Source organism: Citrus clementina, unplaced genomic scaffold, assembly GCF_000493195.1.
Source record: "Citrus clementina cultivar Clemenules unplaced genomic scaffold, Citrus_clementina_v1.0 scaffold_8, whole genome shotgun sequence".
NCBI classification, from domain to species: domain Eukaryota; kingdom Viridiplantae; phylum Streptophyta; class Magnoliopsida; order Sapindales; family Rutaceae; genus Citrus; species Citrus x clementina.
In genome coordinates, this window is record NW_006262022.1 from 23,101,210 (window position 1) to 23,118,397 (window position 17,188).

Consider the following 17,188-nt stretch of genomic DNA (forward strand, 5'->3'; position numbering starts at 1 on the left):
TGAGGGTTTGTGACTGTGAGTTGTTACTTGTTATTTTGCTTCGCTTGTGTTGTTTTCTTGGTGAATTACTGAATTGTTTTGTAACTTTTGTTGCGGTGAATACTTTGTGAAATGTGAATTACTGTAAATCCGTGAGTCTGTACTCTGTACTGTGATCTGTATTCTGTTTCTATGAGAGTGAGTTACTGACTCAGTGCCTGTACACATGTGAGATGTGAGTGTGTCATGTGTGTGTATGTGTGATACTGTAAGTGTGAATCTGTAATTTTTGCTCAAGTTTTTTGTCTCAACCCGATCGGGTTTCACCCGATCCGATCATGATCCGATCGGGTTGAGACAATTTCACCCGATCGGGTTTTGTTGACCACCCGATCCGATCCGAACCCGAAAATTTTCGGATCGGGTCGGATAATTTGGCCACCCCTGGTCAAAATGTTGATGATGACAATGAAGACATAGCACGTGTTGATGACGAAAGTGTATCACATTGGGATGACGGTAGAGGAGAAGTTGGAGATAAGGCGGCGAAGAAGTAGATTGTAACGATTGTGAAGAAGGAGACGAAATTTTTTCCTGACTGTGATTCGGATAAATAATAGAGAACATGGCCTGCTTTTAGAATCTGAAGATAAACAATTGAGAAAAATAAAATATTAAATTGAATTTCTATTGTAAAATTCCAACTCTTATAACTAAAGGTTTGTTTATAATTTTGTTATTAATTTTATGAGTAAAATGGGTAAGTCAATATATTGACTTCTATGTTAGAAGGCGATAATAGTAATTACAAGTCGAAAATATTTTTTTTAAATTAATAGAATTTGTTAACAAATTAAAGTTTAATTTTTTAAAAAAAATATTAAGAAATTTTGTGTCATTTTCCATAAACGTACGTTGTGGGGGTATAACAACCCACTAAGCTAACATGATATTAAACAAGTTAAGCAAGTCAATCTTTCTTTTAATATCTGACTAGCCCGTGTTTGATTTTGAAGTTAATATTGAGTATTTTGATAAGAAATTAGTTAAAATATATTTTTTTTATTAAAAAAATTAAAAGACCTTTAATTGTGTGAAAAATACCCTCAAAATTCATATTAAATTAGATTATTAATTTTTTTCCCAAACATCGACGTCTGCGTAAGGCCGAAAACCCTGTTATTTTCTCTTTCACGATCGCCAGCAAACCCGCCAACCAAATCACAAAAGACTACAATAAGTAAATAAAGTCAATGGCTTCATGCAAATACAGCGATTCTGATTCAATTTCAATCCAATCCCTCATTCCCTTAAACCTCTCAAAAACCCATTTACATTCCCAAGAGCCCACCAACAGTAACATTCAAAGACTCACAGAGGAGGCCAAAATCGAGAGAGAAATCACTAAGGCAATCACAAGCGGCAAACCCGAGTCCTTGAAACCGAATTCGGGCGAAGCGATATCCATAGGGGAGCACTATGTGTGTGTCTCGTTTCACGAGGAAAAGGAGTCGGATTGCAGAGTGTGGGAGTGGCACGGACACGTGGTGTCTTATAGTGAGGGGCGTGGGTACACTCAGGAGTATGTGTATGGGAGTTATTTTGAGAGGATGATGAAGAAAGTGGTGGTTAGTGACGACGAAGATGAAGGCGAGAGTGAGCAGGAGAAGGGGATTGGGTTGGGGTTGAGAGAGTTTATTGGTGGTATGAATTTGATGGATGGAAGAGTCTTTTGCAGAAATTTCACTGATAATTCGAGGAGGTAATGATTTTATAATGAAAACTACATTGATGTATATTTTAGATCTTGTTTACGTTTGTGTCACGAATATCTATTATTATTATTATTTTTTAAAGGTAATATCTGTTATTTTTAATTGAGGTTGGAATGTATTTATTTTTGTTTACATATGGTGGCTAAAAGCCTAACTTTGTGACTGTGGATGTAAATGGTTTATTCTTTATTTGATGATTGCCGAATTTATGCCACATACACTACTACATACAGTGTCTCATGGTGTTCTCTGTTAGTCTGTTGGACTGGGGCTTGATATTGTTGTATATATGGTTTTCCAATTTGTCTCGGTGTGATAGCAATATTATTGAAAATATGAGAATTGGAATTTCCAACTATGTGATTAAGTTTAGTTGGATGGTTTGTATTAAGCTGCTAGTAGAGAGTAGGTGTTGGATGCAAAGAGACATTAGTTTTGACTTATGTGCCAGTTATACTTATTCATTTGTAGTTTCTTGCTGTTCTGTTTGTTTTGGACATCATTGCAATTTGTTCTCTGATTAACAAACACTTTCTATATCTCAAAAGTCAGAATAAAAGAAAAGGAAAATTACTCGATCAACAGTGACAACTTTATATGCTGCTTATTCTGTAAATTGATGAATTGTATGACTCTCAAATTGAACAATGAAAAACTGTGTTCTGTAATATTTAACCTTATATATATATATATATATATATCAATGGTTTTTGACCTGCGAGTATTGTTTTTGACCTCCTTCATTAATGGGTCCCCGAGGGATTTAGTGCCACTTAGCATGTTATTTTAGCTCACAGTTTTTTTGACTTGGTAGAACCGACCTCATATGTAGGGTTTTGGTACACCTCTGTAAATCTTCTACCTTTGGTGCGTTACTGCTGGGATCATCTTTATCACTAATTCACACATCAGAATCTTTCTTTTCTTTATTTTTTTCATTGTTTCAGTGTGCTCGGCTAGTTTAAACTTTAAATTTGTTTTCTAATATACCCTTGTTAATAATAGCCACATAAAATTTGTTTGTCTGTCTCTCTATTCATTCATTTGTCCCCCCACACATATAGTATGTGCTTGGCAAATACATATGTTTCCATTTATGAGTGTGTCAGTTTTCACATCCCAACCAATTGGACAAATTTTTGTCATAGATCCTTCTGGCGAGCCTAGCTTTCTCTGGTTCGAATTGGTGATCTGAACATAAATTTCTATTTGTATCATTCACCAGTATTTTTAATTTGCTGAGTATGATTTCAAGCATGTTCATATTTGTGCTGGTTTTGATATTTTTATAACGCATCCTTACTCAATGTTTTGTTTGAAACTGGGCTAATTAAGACGTGCCTTGCCTTATTATCTTCTTTAAAATTTGTTTGCAGGATTTGAGAGCTGCCATCTGCAAATGTTGCATACAAGCCTGAAGATCAAAAGAACAAGCTCTCTTCCTTTACCTTTCTATTATGCTGATACATTCTATAATTTAAATTCTGATTGATATGGTTCTATTCTCATGGGAACTTCTCTGGGAAAAAGGAAATACCGGGGATGTGTCCATAATTTACCGTCCACAGCCAACATATTGCACAGGGACCTCTAATTGGCAAGAAACACATTGCCTATCTGAAGCATTATGCTTTATTTGACAATTGATATCTAAGTTTCTTTTATTACTTGTGTTGGACTCCTGGTCTTGCATGTTTGATGCTTGAATGAAGGCGAAGACATGGCACATTTGTTCTGATGTGCTGTGTCTCTTCTTAATCAACCTTATTCTACACTGCATCGCCAATTTGTTGTTTCTCTACTTCCACATCCACTGTTGCATGATCTTTGGATCTCCTCTGCAAATGTTGTATTTCAGCTGAATCCAAAAGCGTATCAATTAACTAATTTTGTTTAACAATAACTTTCCTAGATTATGTCTACGCATCACTTGCTTGTTTAAAACTACTTTTATTTTATTCCACAAGACCAACAGTATCAAACATTCGAACTGGCCTTCAAAATTTTTTATGTACTTTTGCTTGCTTTGAGCTTTCTTGATGTTGAGTAAATGTCAATTCCTTTGAGCTATGAAATGAGAAGCTCCTTGCGAAGGGAGAAAAAAAAAAGAGAAAAGAAAAAAACAAAAAGGAGATTGATAATTGTCTCAATATATGTAAATTTTTTTAACATCATTTCATTTTTTGAAAGACGACTAGACAAGCACCATTTTAATATTGTTGGAGTGAATTTCAAAATTTTCAAAAAATAAAATATTGACTTATGGCGTGCGATATTCTTCAGATTTAGAGGGATTTGGAATTTTGGATTTGTTTGCCCCGGTTCACAAGCATGCCCCTAATTCATGAGAAGCATTCTTACGCAATCCAAGGGTGTTTCCGACTTTCTGTAATTGAGCGACCAAAGAACCAAATGGGAAAAGGCGCCATAATGAAGGCGGTACCCCCTCCCGCGCGAGTTTGATCTTTTTTTTGATGTCGCTCGAATCTGATTTTAATTTTCAACTATATTCACGACAGCCGAAATTTTAAGTCTCCTCTAAACCGTCCACTTTGTAAATAATCTTAAACAATCTAACGACTGTCAAATATGCCAAGTCAGCGATCCGCAACACAAACTAGCACACTTTCTGACTCCAACAACCTCCACCGTCGATTCGATTATTTTCCCATTACCCCATCAACGGTTCACGCACTCCACGTCATCAATCCGCGTGAATCCAAATCCACGAATTAAACTCCAGATCTCCGTCCTATATATATCTCTCCAACACTTGACGCTTCTTCACAACGCCTAGCTTTACTCTTATCGTTTCGAAGTAAAAGGAAAAGAAAATATCTACAAGCCTTGCCTTTCTCTCTCTCTACCAAACCGAAATTAATGGCACCAAAGGCGGAGAAGAAGCCGGCTGAGAAGAAGCCAGCGGAGGAGAAGAAGACATCGGTGGCCGAGAAGGCGCCGGCAGAGAAGAAGCCGAAGGCCGGCAAGAAGCTTCCCAAAGAAGCCGCCTCTGGCGACAAGAAGAAGAAGCGCGCGAAGAAGAGCATCGAGACGTACAAGATTTACATCTTCAAAGTCCTGAAGCAGGTACATCCCGATATCGGAATCTCGAGCAAGGCCATGGGAATCATGAACAGTTTCATCAACGATATTTTCGAGAAGCTTGCCCAGGAAGCTTCTAGGCTTGCAAGGTACAATAAGAAGCCGACGATTACATCTCGGGAAATTCAGACCGCTGTGAGACTTGTACTTCCTGGTGAGCTGGCTAAGCACGCTGTTTCTGAGGGTACCAAAGCTGTTACTAAGTTTACTTCTTCTTGAAGGAAGTTTGTTGCATCGGTCGGTGAATTCGGGTGTTATGTGATTTGTGTAGTTAGTAGTTTAGGCCTTTAATTTTACTAGATGAAGTCGTTTTTATGTTTTGTGTTTTCAAATCTTTGGTGGATTTTTAGGGTTTGTTTGGATGTACTAGAAATTTGGACCTGATCCAGGTGATGTGCATGTTCATTATGTTAGAATATGAAAATGAAATATGATTTCGGAATTGCCCTTGTTGGTTCTTTTCTGAATTGTGATAGGTTATTGTGAAATTGCTTGGTGTGAAAAAAAAGGGCACAGAATTGATGCTTTCTTGTGTTGTGAGAAGTCCCTTTTTAACCAGTTCAGAGATTTGGAGATGTATATACATATTTTGATTGGTGTGAATTACTTGCTTGTGCTTTTCCTCTACCTTTAGAGTAATTCCAATTTATTTACCTATTTGCCTCCTTTCCGAACTTTGTGAATCTGAAAATATTCCCAATCAACCTTGTGAAAGCGGATTTAATCAAGAAAAACCTTAATGGAAAGTTGGAAGCAAGATGAGAAAATGAAAAGATTAATGCTCTCAAAGTTCTTAACAGACATGGGCAAAGGCAGACAATTTCAGTTTCTGCTGAATGGAGCCGCTGTTTCTATTTTGTGAAGTCAATATTTTAGCTTCTCTCAGTTTATGGTCAATTACCTTGTACATACATATCTTAGGCTCAATGAAAAAAGGTGAAAGATTTTGAAAGAGTGCAGTGACCATAACAATTCTATTTTAATAAGGTGCATCGTAAGAGGAGCCAGGTATGCAAACAGCACAGGTGTCCTGATGATGGCAGTTATTATAACTGAAAACTGAATCCTTTCCCTCCCCTGTTTCTCTGTCCTGCTCCTATCTTGTACATCGTTCTCTTCTCATCTTATTTGAATCTGCCTTATCTCGGCAATTTCACAATCAAGATTCAAGAACCTTCATGTCTCAGCAACTAATCCAGTTCGAAAATCAGAATCAAGAACTGGAAGCGCTTTATTTCATTCTACCCACTCGTTTCACCGTCACACATGCAACTTGACTCTGATTATTTGGGTGCAGCATCTTCTTGAGGTCATTTCTTGTGAAGAGGAGCTGTTTGATTCACCCAATTTGCAATGGGAAGGCTCTGTCTTACAAAATGATCCCACTCCATGCTTCCGTTTCTTCTTGTGTAAAACTTGTGTACACACATAGTATCTAAACATTGTACTTTTCAGCATGCCGTTGAACTTAAGATTTTCCACTGTTTTCAAGAAAGATTGATATCAAGGAACTATTTGTGCCCCTTGACGACAAACTAGTCAAGGTTATTATGAGTTTCAAGCTCTGGATTTTGGATTTCTGTTCCATCATTTGTGGTTTTGTTACTACGATCGACTGTTTTCTACTGAATGTGTATCTTTTTTGCTTGATGGGCACTCACTATTTTCAGAATAAGATCAGTTGTTTGTATTTTCTGAATGTTTGTTTTTAGATTTTTCAATTGCCTATTATCTGATTTTCTTTGTGAGTAATCGAGTAAGACAATTCTTTGCTTGCGAATGATGTCCAAGAAAATTTACAATGCACTTGCTTTGACGGAGGAGTGTTGACTTACAGTAGTGTATCCGTAACGTGCTACTGATTTAAGAAAGCGATCCCTTGTTATAACTTCTAACCATTGTCTATATGCATTTTCCAGACAAACAAATCAGCCAGTTATCCTTGTGTATGTGTAAGATTTTTTGAATTATACTTGATGACATATCGATTTTTGTTTCAATAACTGACAATTATAAATTTTCATTCTTCTTAGATTAATTATTGTTAGCGTTTTGTTTAGATTAATTATGATTAGCGTTCTTTTTTGTAGGGCTTTAAGTTACATAACTATGGTTAATCATATCTTCAATGTCTAGTGTCAACGTGGTGGCTGAAAGCCCAAAAAATCATTACAAAGATGACAGCTATGGGTTTGACATGGAAATGGCAGATGTGTATTGTGTGTTGGATGCAACATGCTCTTTGGCCAGAAAATTGTAGGATCTTCTATGCAATTTTCCTCTCTCTATATATATATTTTTCTTTTCACTCCAAATTAGGTTCAAAACTAGTAAATGAATGATACATTCTTCAGGTTCAAATGAAATCATCCAAGATGAACTCAGAGAAGGAAGACTGGTACTTAAATTGTAAGTTTTTGAAGTAGTTATGGCAGTAGAGACTCTGAGGCAATGATGTTTCGAGGACGTCACTGAAGGGCTCTCTTGGCCACATTGTCCTCCTTTACCTTTTAATTCTTCCGTTATAGAGTTGTTTCTCATAAGTTCTGTAAAGTGACACGTGAAAGTGGAATTCCTGGTACACCGTAATATGTCTGGTGAATTTGAAACGTGGCAATTGAAGTAAAGAATAGAAGTTGCAATATACTGGATGTCCTGGTGTCTGTATTACAGGATTTCTAAACTAATGCATTCCATTAAGTTTCTGTACAATTGCCACAGTTCATGAAATCTCCGCTTTTTCCCAAAATGATCACTGCACTCCTACGATTTATGTTTTATTGTTCTCCTTACATGTTGATATTTCTACAAATCTCGTTAGGCCTTTGTGCATTTAGGCAAAAGAAACGGATAAAAGAAATGTGAGTAGTTTTTGCATGACAAGATATTATTACTGTAACTTCACAAATCAGTCTGCCTGCATCCTGAAAACAGGTGATCCTTCACAGAAAAGCGGTTATTATTATAACCAAGTAACGGGGCACCTTTCCCACCTCTATATCTCTCGCTTAATACTTTCCGAGATATTCTGATCAAATCCCAGTCACAATCAAGAACATCACTTCCTCTTTGAACTCATAATCCGTGTTAAAAATTGATCTAGAATTCTAGTGCTTTGCATGTTAATTATGTTAGAAAATGAAAATAGTATAATGAACAATTATGATGAAATTCTCGGTTAAATGGGGCTTCAATTGTGATTCGTCTGAAGTTGTCTATTGTGGCCATGGCTGGTTTCTTCAATTTTCAAATCTTGCTTGAGCCCAAAATTATAAGTTGGAATTAAGGAAAGTTATTAGACGTCACGTGATCAGTACAACCCATTTGCTGAAATGCTGGCCCACCGCAGTATACTGGGAATTTCAGTCGTTACAAGGACTATAGTAATCTAAAGATGTTCCAATCAACCTCAGAAGAAGTGATTTAATCAAGCAGAAGCTTAAAGAAAATTGATGAGAATATTGAAGATTGATGCTTTGAAGTTGTTCTTAAAATAAACAGGCAACGTATTCTCTATGTGAATTCTATTTTAAGCGCGCGCGGCTACTCTAGCCAGGGGTGTGTGCGTGTGTATTTATAGGTGTCCTCAGGATGACAGTTACTAAAACTGAAAAACTGAAGCTGCTTTCGCTCCCCTGTTTCTCGCTCCTACTCTGTTCTTGTACAGTATTCTCTTCGCAGCTTTATTTGAAAGTGCTTTATCTTGGCAATTTCACAATCAAGATTCAAGAACCTTTCTTTATCTCTCAGCAAATAAGCCATTCTGAAAATCAGAATCAAGAACTAGAAGCACTTTCTTTCTTTACACCCATTTCCCCACTCCACATAAAACTTGAATCTGATCATTGGTTTGGGGCAGAACCATCTTCTTGAGACCATCTATTGTGAACAGAAACAAGTCTTCAAGAGCTGTTTGATCATACAAGTATGCAATGGGAAGGCTTTTTGTCATACAATATGACCAGACTCCGGACTCACGTATCTTCTTGTGTACTATTTGCCATACCCAATTTGCTTTGCGGCAAGAAGTAGTCTCTATGGTAACATCTCTCTCTCTCTCTTCTCTCTGATCAATGTGTATACTTTTTGAGTAATAATATGTAAGGATGATTTATGCTTAAGCATGTGAACGTTGTCTGCACAATCTGTATATTTTGTTGAACTTCGGCTTTTTCATGGTTGTTTGCATCAATCGTTTTTTACATGCCAACAATAGTGACAAGAAAGACTAATACCAGTAACCACTTAATTGAGTTTCTTTTTAGCGCCTCATCGTTTCTTTTTGTGACAAAGAAGACAATTCTTATTTGCACAGAAACGTTTACTGGTGAATGATGTCCAAGAAAATGTAATTGCTCTGACAGAAAAGTACTTAATTATAACATGCAGCAATGATTATCCTGTTTACTTACTTACGAATCCTGTTGCAAACTTGATCTGTTGTTCTAACTATTGTTTTCATGCATTTTACAGGTTAGAACGAATGAGTCACTTCTCCTGGAAAAGGCGTAAGTTATTTGTTGAATTATACTTGATTACACATCAGTTTCTGTTTCAATATCCAACTATAAACTTTTTATTCCTCTTAGATTAAGTAATACTTTGTGTTCTATTTTAAATTGCCTTAAAATTTCACAATTATGATTAATCATAATCTCGACGTGGCTAGCGTCAATGTGGTGGTTGACACCCCGGAACATTATTACTTGGAAGACGCCTTCGACAACATTGAGATGATAGAGGCAGATGTGCATTGTGTTGGATGCAACATGCTATTGGGCCAGACAATTGTAAGATATTCTGTACAATTTTCCTCTTTTTGCATGGCTTTCTGCTCCAAATTAGGTTCAAATAATGTAAATGAATGTTACATTCTTCAGATTGCAGTGGATTCATTCCACGAAAGACTCATAGAAGGAAGACTGATGCTTGAATTGTAAGTTATCGAAATATATTTATGTATGGTATACAAAGTTTTTGTGGGTTTTGATTGAAGATTCTGTTCGTAGGCGGAAGCTGCTTTACTGGAATGGTGAGCAGGTGATAGACGCAATCACATTGCTTCCGCCTGAGCCTGAAGAGGACGACTAAATTACTGTGAAGCAATGATAATTAATTCGAGGATATCACAGAAGGGCTCTCTTAGAAGTCCTATTAAAAATGCAATTGCTGCGCAGGATTCTTGTCCATTTTCCTTCTTCTTTCCTTTTAGTTCGTCTTATAGATTTGTATCTCTGATGAGAAAGTGCAATTTCTGTCCTTGTTGTTTCTCAAATGTCCATCAAGTTTCTGTATAGAAGAAGCAAAGAATAGAAGTTGCAGTTTACTGAAAATTTCTGGTGTCTTCCAATGAAAATATTCCATCAAGTTTCTGTACTAAATGCTACAGTTCATTAACATGAAAATGCTACTATATATTTTCTCCTCTAGAATTACTTTCTACTCCCAAGTGAGTTCAAATTTTGTTTCTCAAATGTCCATTCTTCAGGTTCAATTGGATCCACCCAAACCTGATGATGACTCTTTATTCCCAGGAGGAAGAATTCTTACCGCAATGTAAGCTTATAAAACGGATATGGCGTGACTGTTATAACTTTTCAGGGTTTTGATTGATGAATCTGATTATAGTGATAAGCTGCAGTACTTGGTGGTCATAGCATAGTGGAAGGAAGCGGTTTGGTAGGAGCTTTGTTCATTGTGAGGCAATGAGTATGGCAGATCCTGGACAACTCGGGGGGCTAACTTGTGTCAAAGTTCAATTAACATTGGTTACCTACTGCACACGGCACAGGATTCTCGTTTGTTATTCTTTTGTTTCGTTGTTGTCATTATAGAGTTGTTCACTTGTTTGTCTTAGTACTCAGAAGTGAGATGAGAAGCTGAATTGTTTTTCTTAGAATTATAACAACTTTGAGACAGTAAATATTTCTGATAAACTTGAGATTGCATAAGGACAGGGCTTACTCAGAAAGATTTCGTTTTACAGCTCAGGATTCTTTTTCTTTACTCTCTTTCCATCTTAGTTCTTCTCATTGCAGATTTGTTTGGTTCTCTAATTACTCAAAAACATTCAAGACACGAGAGTAATTTTGGTAGGTAGGTTTGAGATATACCCCAAATTCAGAAATAAAGAGAAGTTGCAATTTACTCTAGATTCTGACCATTATTTTTTCAACTGAAAATCCTATAATATATTGCTTGTAATTTTCGCAATGCTCTTTGTATATTTTCAAAAACATTTATGTGAAGCCAATATCAATAGCTTCATAATTCTTTCTGAGCCCGTTATTCTGCCCGACCCAATTTGCTTGCTCATATAGAATTTCAGAAATATAAATGTGTGTGTACATATATATTTTAAAAGTATCACATAAATAAAAAAGAGCCCTTTATTTAACTCAAAACTCAAAACCCTAAACCTAGATCTTGACAAATGAAACCTGCTCAAAAAGAAGCAGTGGCAGAGCGATCTGCTGTTCGATATGATCAGAATCCTGACACACGTTTTTTCTTGTGTACTACTTGTCATACCCACATTGCTTTGTTGCGAGAACCGTTCTCCTTAGTAACACCTCTCAACTTTCTTCTCTTTGATCATATATATGTTTGTGTTCATACTTTTCAAAACCTATTATTTCATAATGCCATACACTTAACACATCGAACGAACCTTGAGAACAAAATTCAATTATTAATATTGCGGCAAGCACCTTGTCGATTGATTGAAATGAATTTCGAACATTAATTCTCCCGTCGTCTAACCAATTTTGTGAATGCATTTTGCAGGATACGCAGACTGCATCAGTCATCCTAGAGAGTGTGTGAGATAGCTGCTTGAATTTTACTTTTTGGTTTGATAATAGATATGTTGGAAATTTAAATTTTATATGATTCAATGTGTTTTTGATAATTAAGCAGTGACAACTTGCTGATTGACAGCTCAGAAACTCATTCAAGGGTCAACGGATCCACTGTGGCAAATTTGTACTGTGTTGGATGCTTCGCGCAAATTGGCTACAAGTTTGTAAGATCGTCTGTACAATTTTTCCCTAACAGCGTAACCGATTCAAATTCTTGTATCTGAAAATGTTAGATTCTTCAGGTTCAAGTGGAATACTCGCATGACATAATTCGAGAAGGAAGAATTCTGATGGATTTGTAAGCTTCTGACTGAAAATTATACAAAATTGCTTGTCAGTATGTAGAATATTTTATATTGCCTTTTGGGTTTTGATTGCAGGCGTAAATTGTTGTTCTGGAATGGTCAGCTGATAATGGACTCAATGAGAATGCAACCAATTGTGGACGCATTTCCAGAGCAATGATAATTCAAGGACAAATTACAAAGGGAGCAAAGGACTTTTTCTTTTTTTTTTTAAATGTTCATCCATTTCAGTTAATCTCTTTGTATGATTCTCTTGAGTACTTCATTTTATGCAAGTGAGATGATGGGAAATTCCAATTTCTAAATTATTGTTGAAGGATTATGATTTTGTAAGAAAAATGTATCTAAAATAGCAATATATGTAATTCATACTCTGTCATTGAACATAGATAACTATAACACACTAAGTGCTGTTTGAAACACAATTACATCATGTATTTCTTTTTTACTTCTCTAAATAGTCTTAGCTTATTAAGGGGAAAGAATATCATAGAATAGAAAAGCAAAAGAATACGTCATCTAGTCTCTTGAATGATAAGCGGCTTGCATTGTTCAAGAAACTAGAATGATACCAAAAATGTTTGTTTGCTCTGATTCTTCGAGTGGCGAGAATTTAATTGGGCATCAATATCGTGGTGTGTTGAGGCTTTTCAAAAAAATATAATTTTTAATATGTTAATTTCTTTTAATATTTTAATAACACCTTCACTTTAACAAAGTAAGAATATCTTTATTAGAATATATATATATATATATATATATATATATATATATATTATATTATTAATTTTTATTTTATAATTATAATTTTTTCAACAATTATAACTTAAAAAGTATAACGCCTTGATACCAAATGGGGGCTAAGTACCTTATGCTTTTCTTGGAGGTCTCCTTTATCATATTATATAATAAACTTGCCATCTTTAAGGAACGACATGTGTTACATACAATATTCAAAGAACCGACATGTCATGTATTATGCGGATGACATCTCCTTCTCAAAATCAAAATGGTTGGCGGATGTAAACTGAAAAAACTGAACCTCCTTTTCCCTCATCTTTTTCCCGTTGTTGTCCGTTGTATTTACATTTTTGTATATGGCAAGCTTCTTTTTGACCTCCCTGTTCATAGCTATCTTTAACTTCTCTTCTGTAAAATACACGCTGAATTATCCTCGGTAATTTTTAAACATTTCTTCAATATTATTGCATTTGAAAATGGGTGTGTTCCTTTCAAAATGGTATAGTAGTAATGAAGTCATGTTTGGCAATTTATTAACATAATAAATTAACATGAATTTGTGTTGTGGCATCATTGTATTAATAATAATATATACGTATGTTGACAATTGAAATGAAACTTTATGGGACTAGTATTTGTTGAAATAATCCCATGTTTGACAATTGAAATGAAATGCATTGAGCAGCATTAACTAAAGCCTTATTACAACTTTTGCCGCATTATAAAAACATGTGCCTCCCTTGTGTATAAGCTGTATTGTAACTTTTAAAAGATAAAATTATTTAATCAATTAAAACATATTTAGTTTATTTATTATTAATTTATAAAATAATAAATTTAAATACCAAAAACATTGCCTACCACCAACCACCACAATTCATCGCCAACAATATTATTTTGGTATCCTTTGACTTTAATAATAGTACCAATAGAATCCTTATCACTGGAGCTACTCAATGCTGTATGTACTATAAAAAATGGAGCTTCCATTCGCTGTTCACTGTCCACTGTCCACCGTAGGTCTATAGTCAGAGTTTCATAATAAAAACTTTGATTGTATGTTTACAATGATAGGAAACTCCATTGCTCATGAAAAATGTATTGTTGTGTAGATCCCATTATGAAGATTCTAGTGGCACCAAAATTGAAGTCAAAATATATCGAAATATGAATCTTGGCAATGGTTCCCAGTGGCTCACGATGCCAGCTGTGAGTAATTTTATTTTTATTTATAATTAAGATAATAAATTTAATAAATATAAATTATAAAACTTTTATGTATTTATAATTATAAAAATTAATTTAATATAAATAATAACATACAAAATTATTATATATAATAATATAACACCAAACATTGTATAACATTAATATAATATAATGCTAATGTAATATAACTAAATGTAACACATCCTTTATTAATTAATATAATATATTATAATACAAATATAGTGTACCAAATACATCTCATAAACTTTATCATGCTCACAACAATAATTAATGTCGTGAAGGCCTGAACTGTGAACTGCTTCCTCATGTTAGGCCCAAGTCAAGAAATGTATTTAGGACCAAGACCAATAATACTTGGACCATAATCTCGATTAATTACTACCCAACAATGAATTCAATACTTCGAGGGTTGACTATTGGCACCCTTTCAAAACCCTCTTAAAACCCATTAGAGTATTTTATGATTTTAATTTTTGTTAAAATTACATTAAAGGACAAGACAAAGATACATCTAATTAAATCCACAAATAAAACACAAATTGTTTTCTTCATCAATGATTTTCTTTTATCATCAAGATTTCACAAAAAACTTACTAAAACCCCAAAGTATTAAGCAGATTATTAAAAAAAAAAACTCATCCAAGAAAAGCTTAAAACCCCTTGTCTTAAGTCGTCCTAATTCTTTATAAGTTGTATTTATTGACAGGTCGCATTGCTAACAGTAACAACAATATTAAAAAATAATGGCCCAATAAAAATTAAATTAAAAAGATGTTACTTCAACAAGAGATGGGAAAGAACACAAGGCCGGCTTTAAGCATAAGTGAGTTAGGCGGTCGACCTTGAGCTCTATGTGTTTAAGAAGGCCTTATTGTGATCACGTTAGGAATACCTTTTTTTTATTATTTCCTTGATATATTTAAATTAATAAATATCTTTTTAATTGATAATAGGAAATAGGAAAGTCAATTTTTAGGTCTCTCTTTAATCAATAATTACGCTACAATTAAGAATTTTTGTACAAATTTTATATTCAATAACCTTAATGTTAAAGGGCTATAATTAAAAGTATTATATAACCCATTAATTCATTATTAATATTTCCAAGAAAAAGATTATGTTCTTTATTTGTATTCTTTACAATTAGATAATCACTGAGACTAGTTTACTAACATTGCCTAGATAAGTCCCGTTAGTTTATATAATATAATAACTGATATTTACAATCAGACAATTACTTACTGATATTTACAATGAGATAATTAATGAGACTAATTTACATATTATTCTAATTTATAAATTTAATTTTTTTTTTAAATAGAGGACTTGGATTTGGCCAGGACTTTTTTTCCTAAACTCTTGTCCAGATCCTCATACGGGAGCCCCGAGCCAAAGCTCGTAGGATGGCCAGGGCCAACTCAAATTTGGGCCGGCCCGAATTTTCTTACCGTCCCTGCTAGCTTTGGGACTTGGGAGTTGAAAATTAGAAACAAATGAATTTGTCTTTGCGAAGAGTGAGAGAGCAAAAATTAAAATTAAAAAAATCATAAAAAAGAGAGAAAGTAAGTCATTAAGTTTCAGCTACTTGACTATCATTTTCAGGGTATTCAACTCCAGCTCTTGAGATGCTTCCATCAGCCATCAGCATGCTATACTCTTCTAAAGTCTAAACCATGCTCATTAAGTTTCAGCTCAACTAATCTTCTATACACAGTGTAAACCAGATCTGGCTAAAAGCTACTCTCTCCTTGGACGTTAAAAACACTAAAACCACTCACTCTCCATTTCAACTCAGTTTGGGCTTGTCTACTTATATATAGCTGTCTACTAATCTCTAAGCAATGCATCAGACAACTTAAAACTTCTGTGACTAAATAAAAAGGTCTAATCATTGCTGATTAATTACTTTCTCACCAATTAAAAATAGCCAGCTCAAAACAAGTATCAGGGATGGGACAAAGGAGACACAAGGGATAATGAGAAGCTAAAAAATTACAAGCAACCGCAGAGCATATTGTGTACAAGTGAACAAGCAAGACATTTTTTATTTTTTTTTACAGTAACCGGGATAGCAATCCCCTGTCTCATCTCACTTTCTAAGTATTCAAAATTCAAAAACAGAGTATGGTTTTTTGCCCTGATTTCTGTCAACAAATTGTAGAAAAAGTCACACAATTCCTAGAATAAGAAACAAGGAAAGAAAATAGCATTGTCTCTACAACAAGAAGTGAACGGCCAACAGCTAATAGCTTGAATCCCAATGATCAGACCATAGCATATTGCAGCATTCTAATTGAAAGACGGCACAATTCACTACAGATTGATGGTGGCATCATTATCTTCAAGTGAGATCATCTTCATTGAGCTCCATCTCCCATTCTTCAAGGTTGTTTCCATCCCATGGTTGCAGTGTTTTTGCTTCTAGCATTTGGTTACCATCCCAAAAGAGTAGGCTCTTCCTGCAAAACAAGTTTTCAACCATAACCAAATATATTATAATGCAATAAGCCCCCTTGTTTCACATAGCAAAGAACTTACAAATTCAAACCAAATTTTCCTTCTTCATAGTCATAGAGATAGTTGCTGTGATTTCCTTCTTGAATCTGAAGAATGGAACATTAAGGCACAAAAAAAAAATTACTTAATATGTAAAAGAACGATTAAAATTCTAGAGGTGAAATATCTTTAAAAGAAATCTTACACATTTGCTGCCCAATTCCTTGTGGCAGCCAGAGCATTGCACAACTGCTAAAATATGACCATCAAGCATAATATGATTTTCTGGAGTAGTATCAATCACCACGTTGTCTCTGCACGTCAACCATAAATGTAATTAATCATCGACAAAATAAAGTGGCTCACAAAAGAATATTAAAGAGAAGTTGGTGAAGTTCATATAAAATGAAATTAACGTCAACCCAACAAAGAAAATACAGAATTCCCAAACTCTGTTACTGAAATAGAATTGATATGCTAACAAATAACTTACAGAGTTGCAGTGTGAACAGTCTTAAATTCTCTGTGCTGCAAAATGCATAAAATGGAAACCAAATGTTAGACCATAGGATATAATGATTAAATCCTTCTCCTAAGCAGCAATGAAATTTCCTTAAAACACTCAGTTTTGTGTATAAAGCCAAGAAGTATCTATAAAATCAAGTGCAAATTATAAAAGGCTGACTATCTACTCTCTAAC

General features: G+C 34.7%; 2 protein-coding genes across 2 annotated transcripts; both read left to right on the top strand.

Moving 5' to 3' along the window:
* Positions 1-1,118: 1,118 nt before the first annotated feature.
* LOC18033834 lies at positions 1,119-3,421 on the top strand. Its single transcript, XM_006424699.2, has 2 exons — positions 1,119-1,741; positions 3,131-3,421. Exons 1-2 carry the CDS (start codon positions 1,233-1,235, stop codon positions 3,135-3,137), a joined length of 516 nt encoding a protein of 171 aa, XP_006424762.1. The 5' UTR covers positions 1,119-1,232; the 3' UTR covers positions 3,138-3,421.
* A 1,119-nt stretch (positions 3,422-4,540) lies between these two features.
* On the top strand, positions 4,541-5,459 carry LOC18034451 (histone H2B.3). Its single transcript, XM_024178881.1, has one exon. The coding sequence runs from the start codon at positions 4,635-4,637 to the stop codon at positions 5,073-5,075; it is 441 nt and encodes a 146-aa protein (XP_024034649.1). The 5' UTR covers positions 4,541-4,634; the 3' UTR covers positions 5,076-5,459.
* The last annotated feature ends 11,729 nt before the right edge of the window (positions 5,460-17,188 follow it).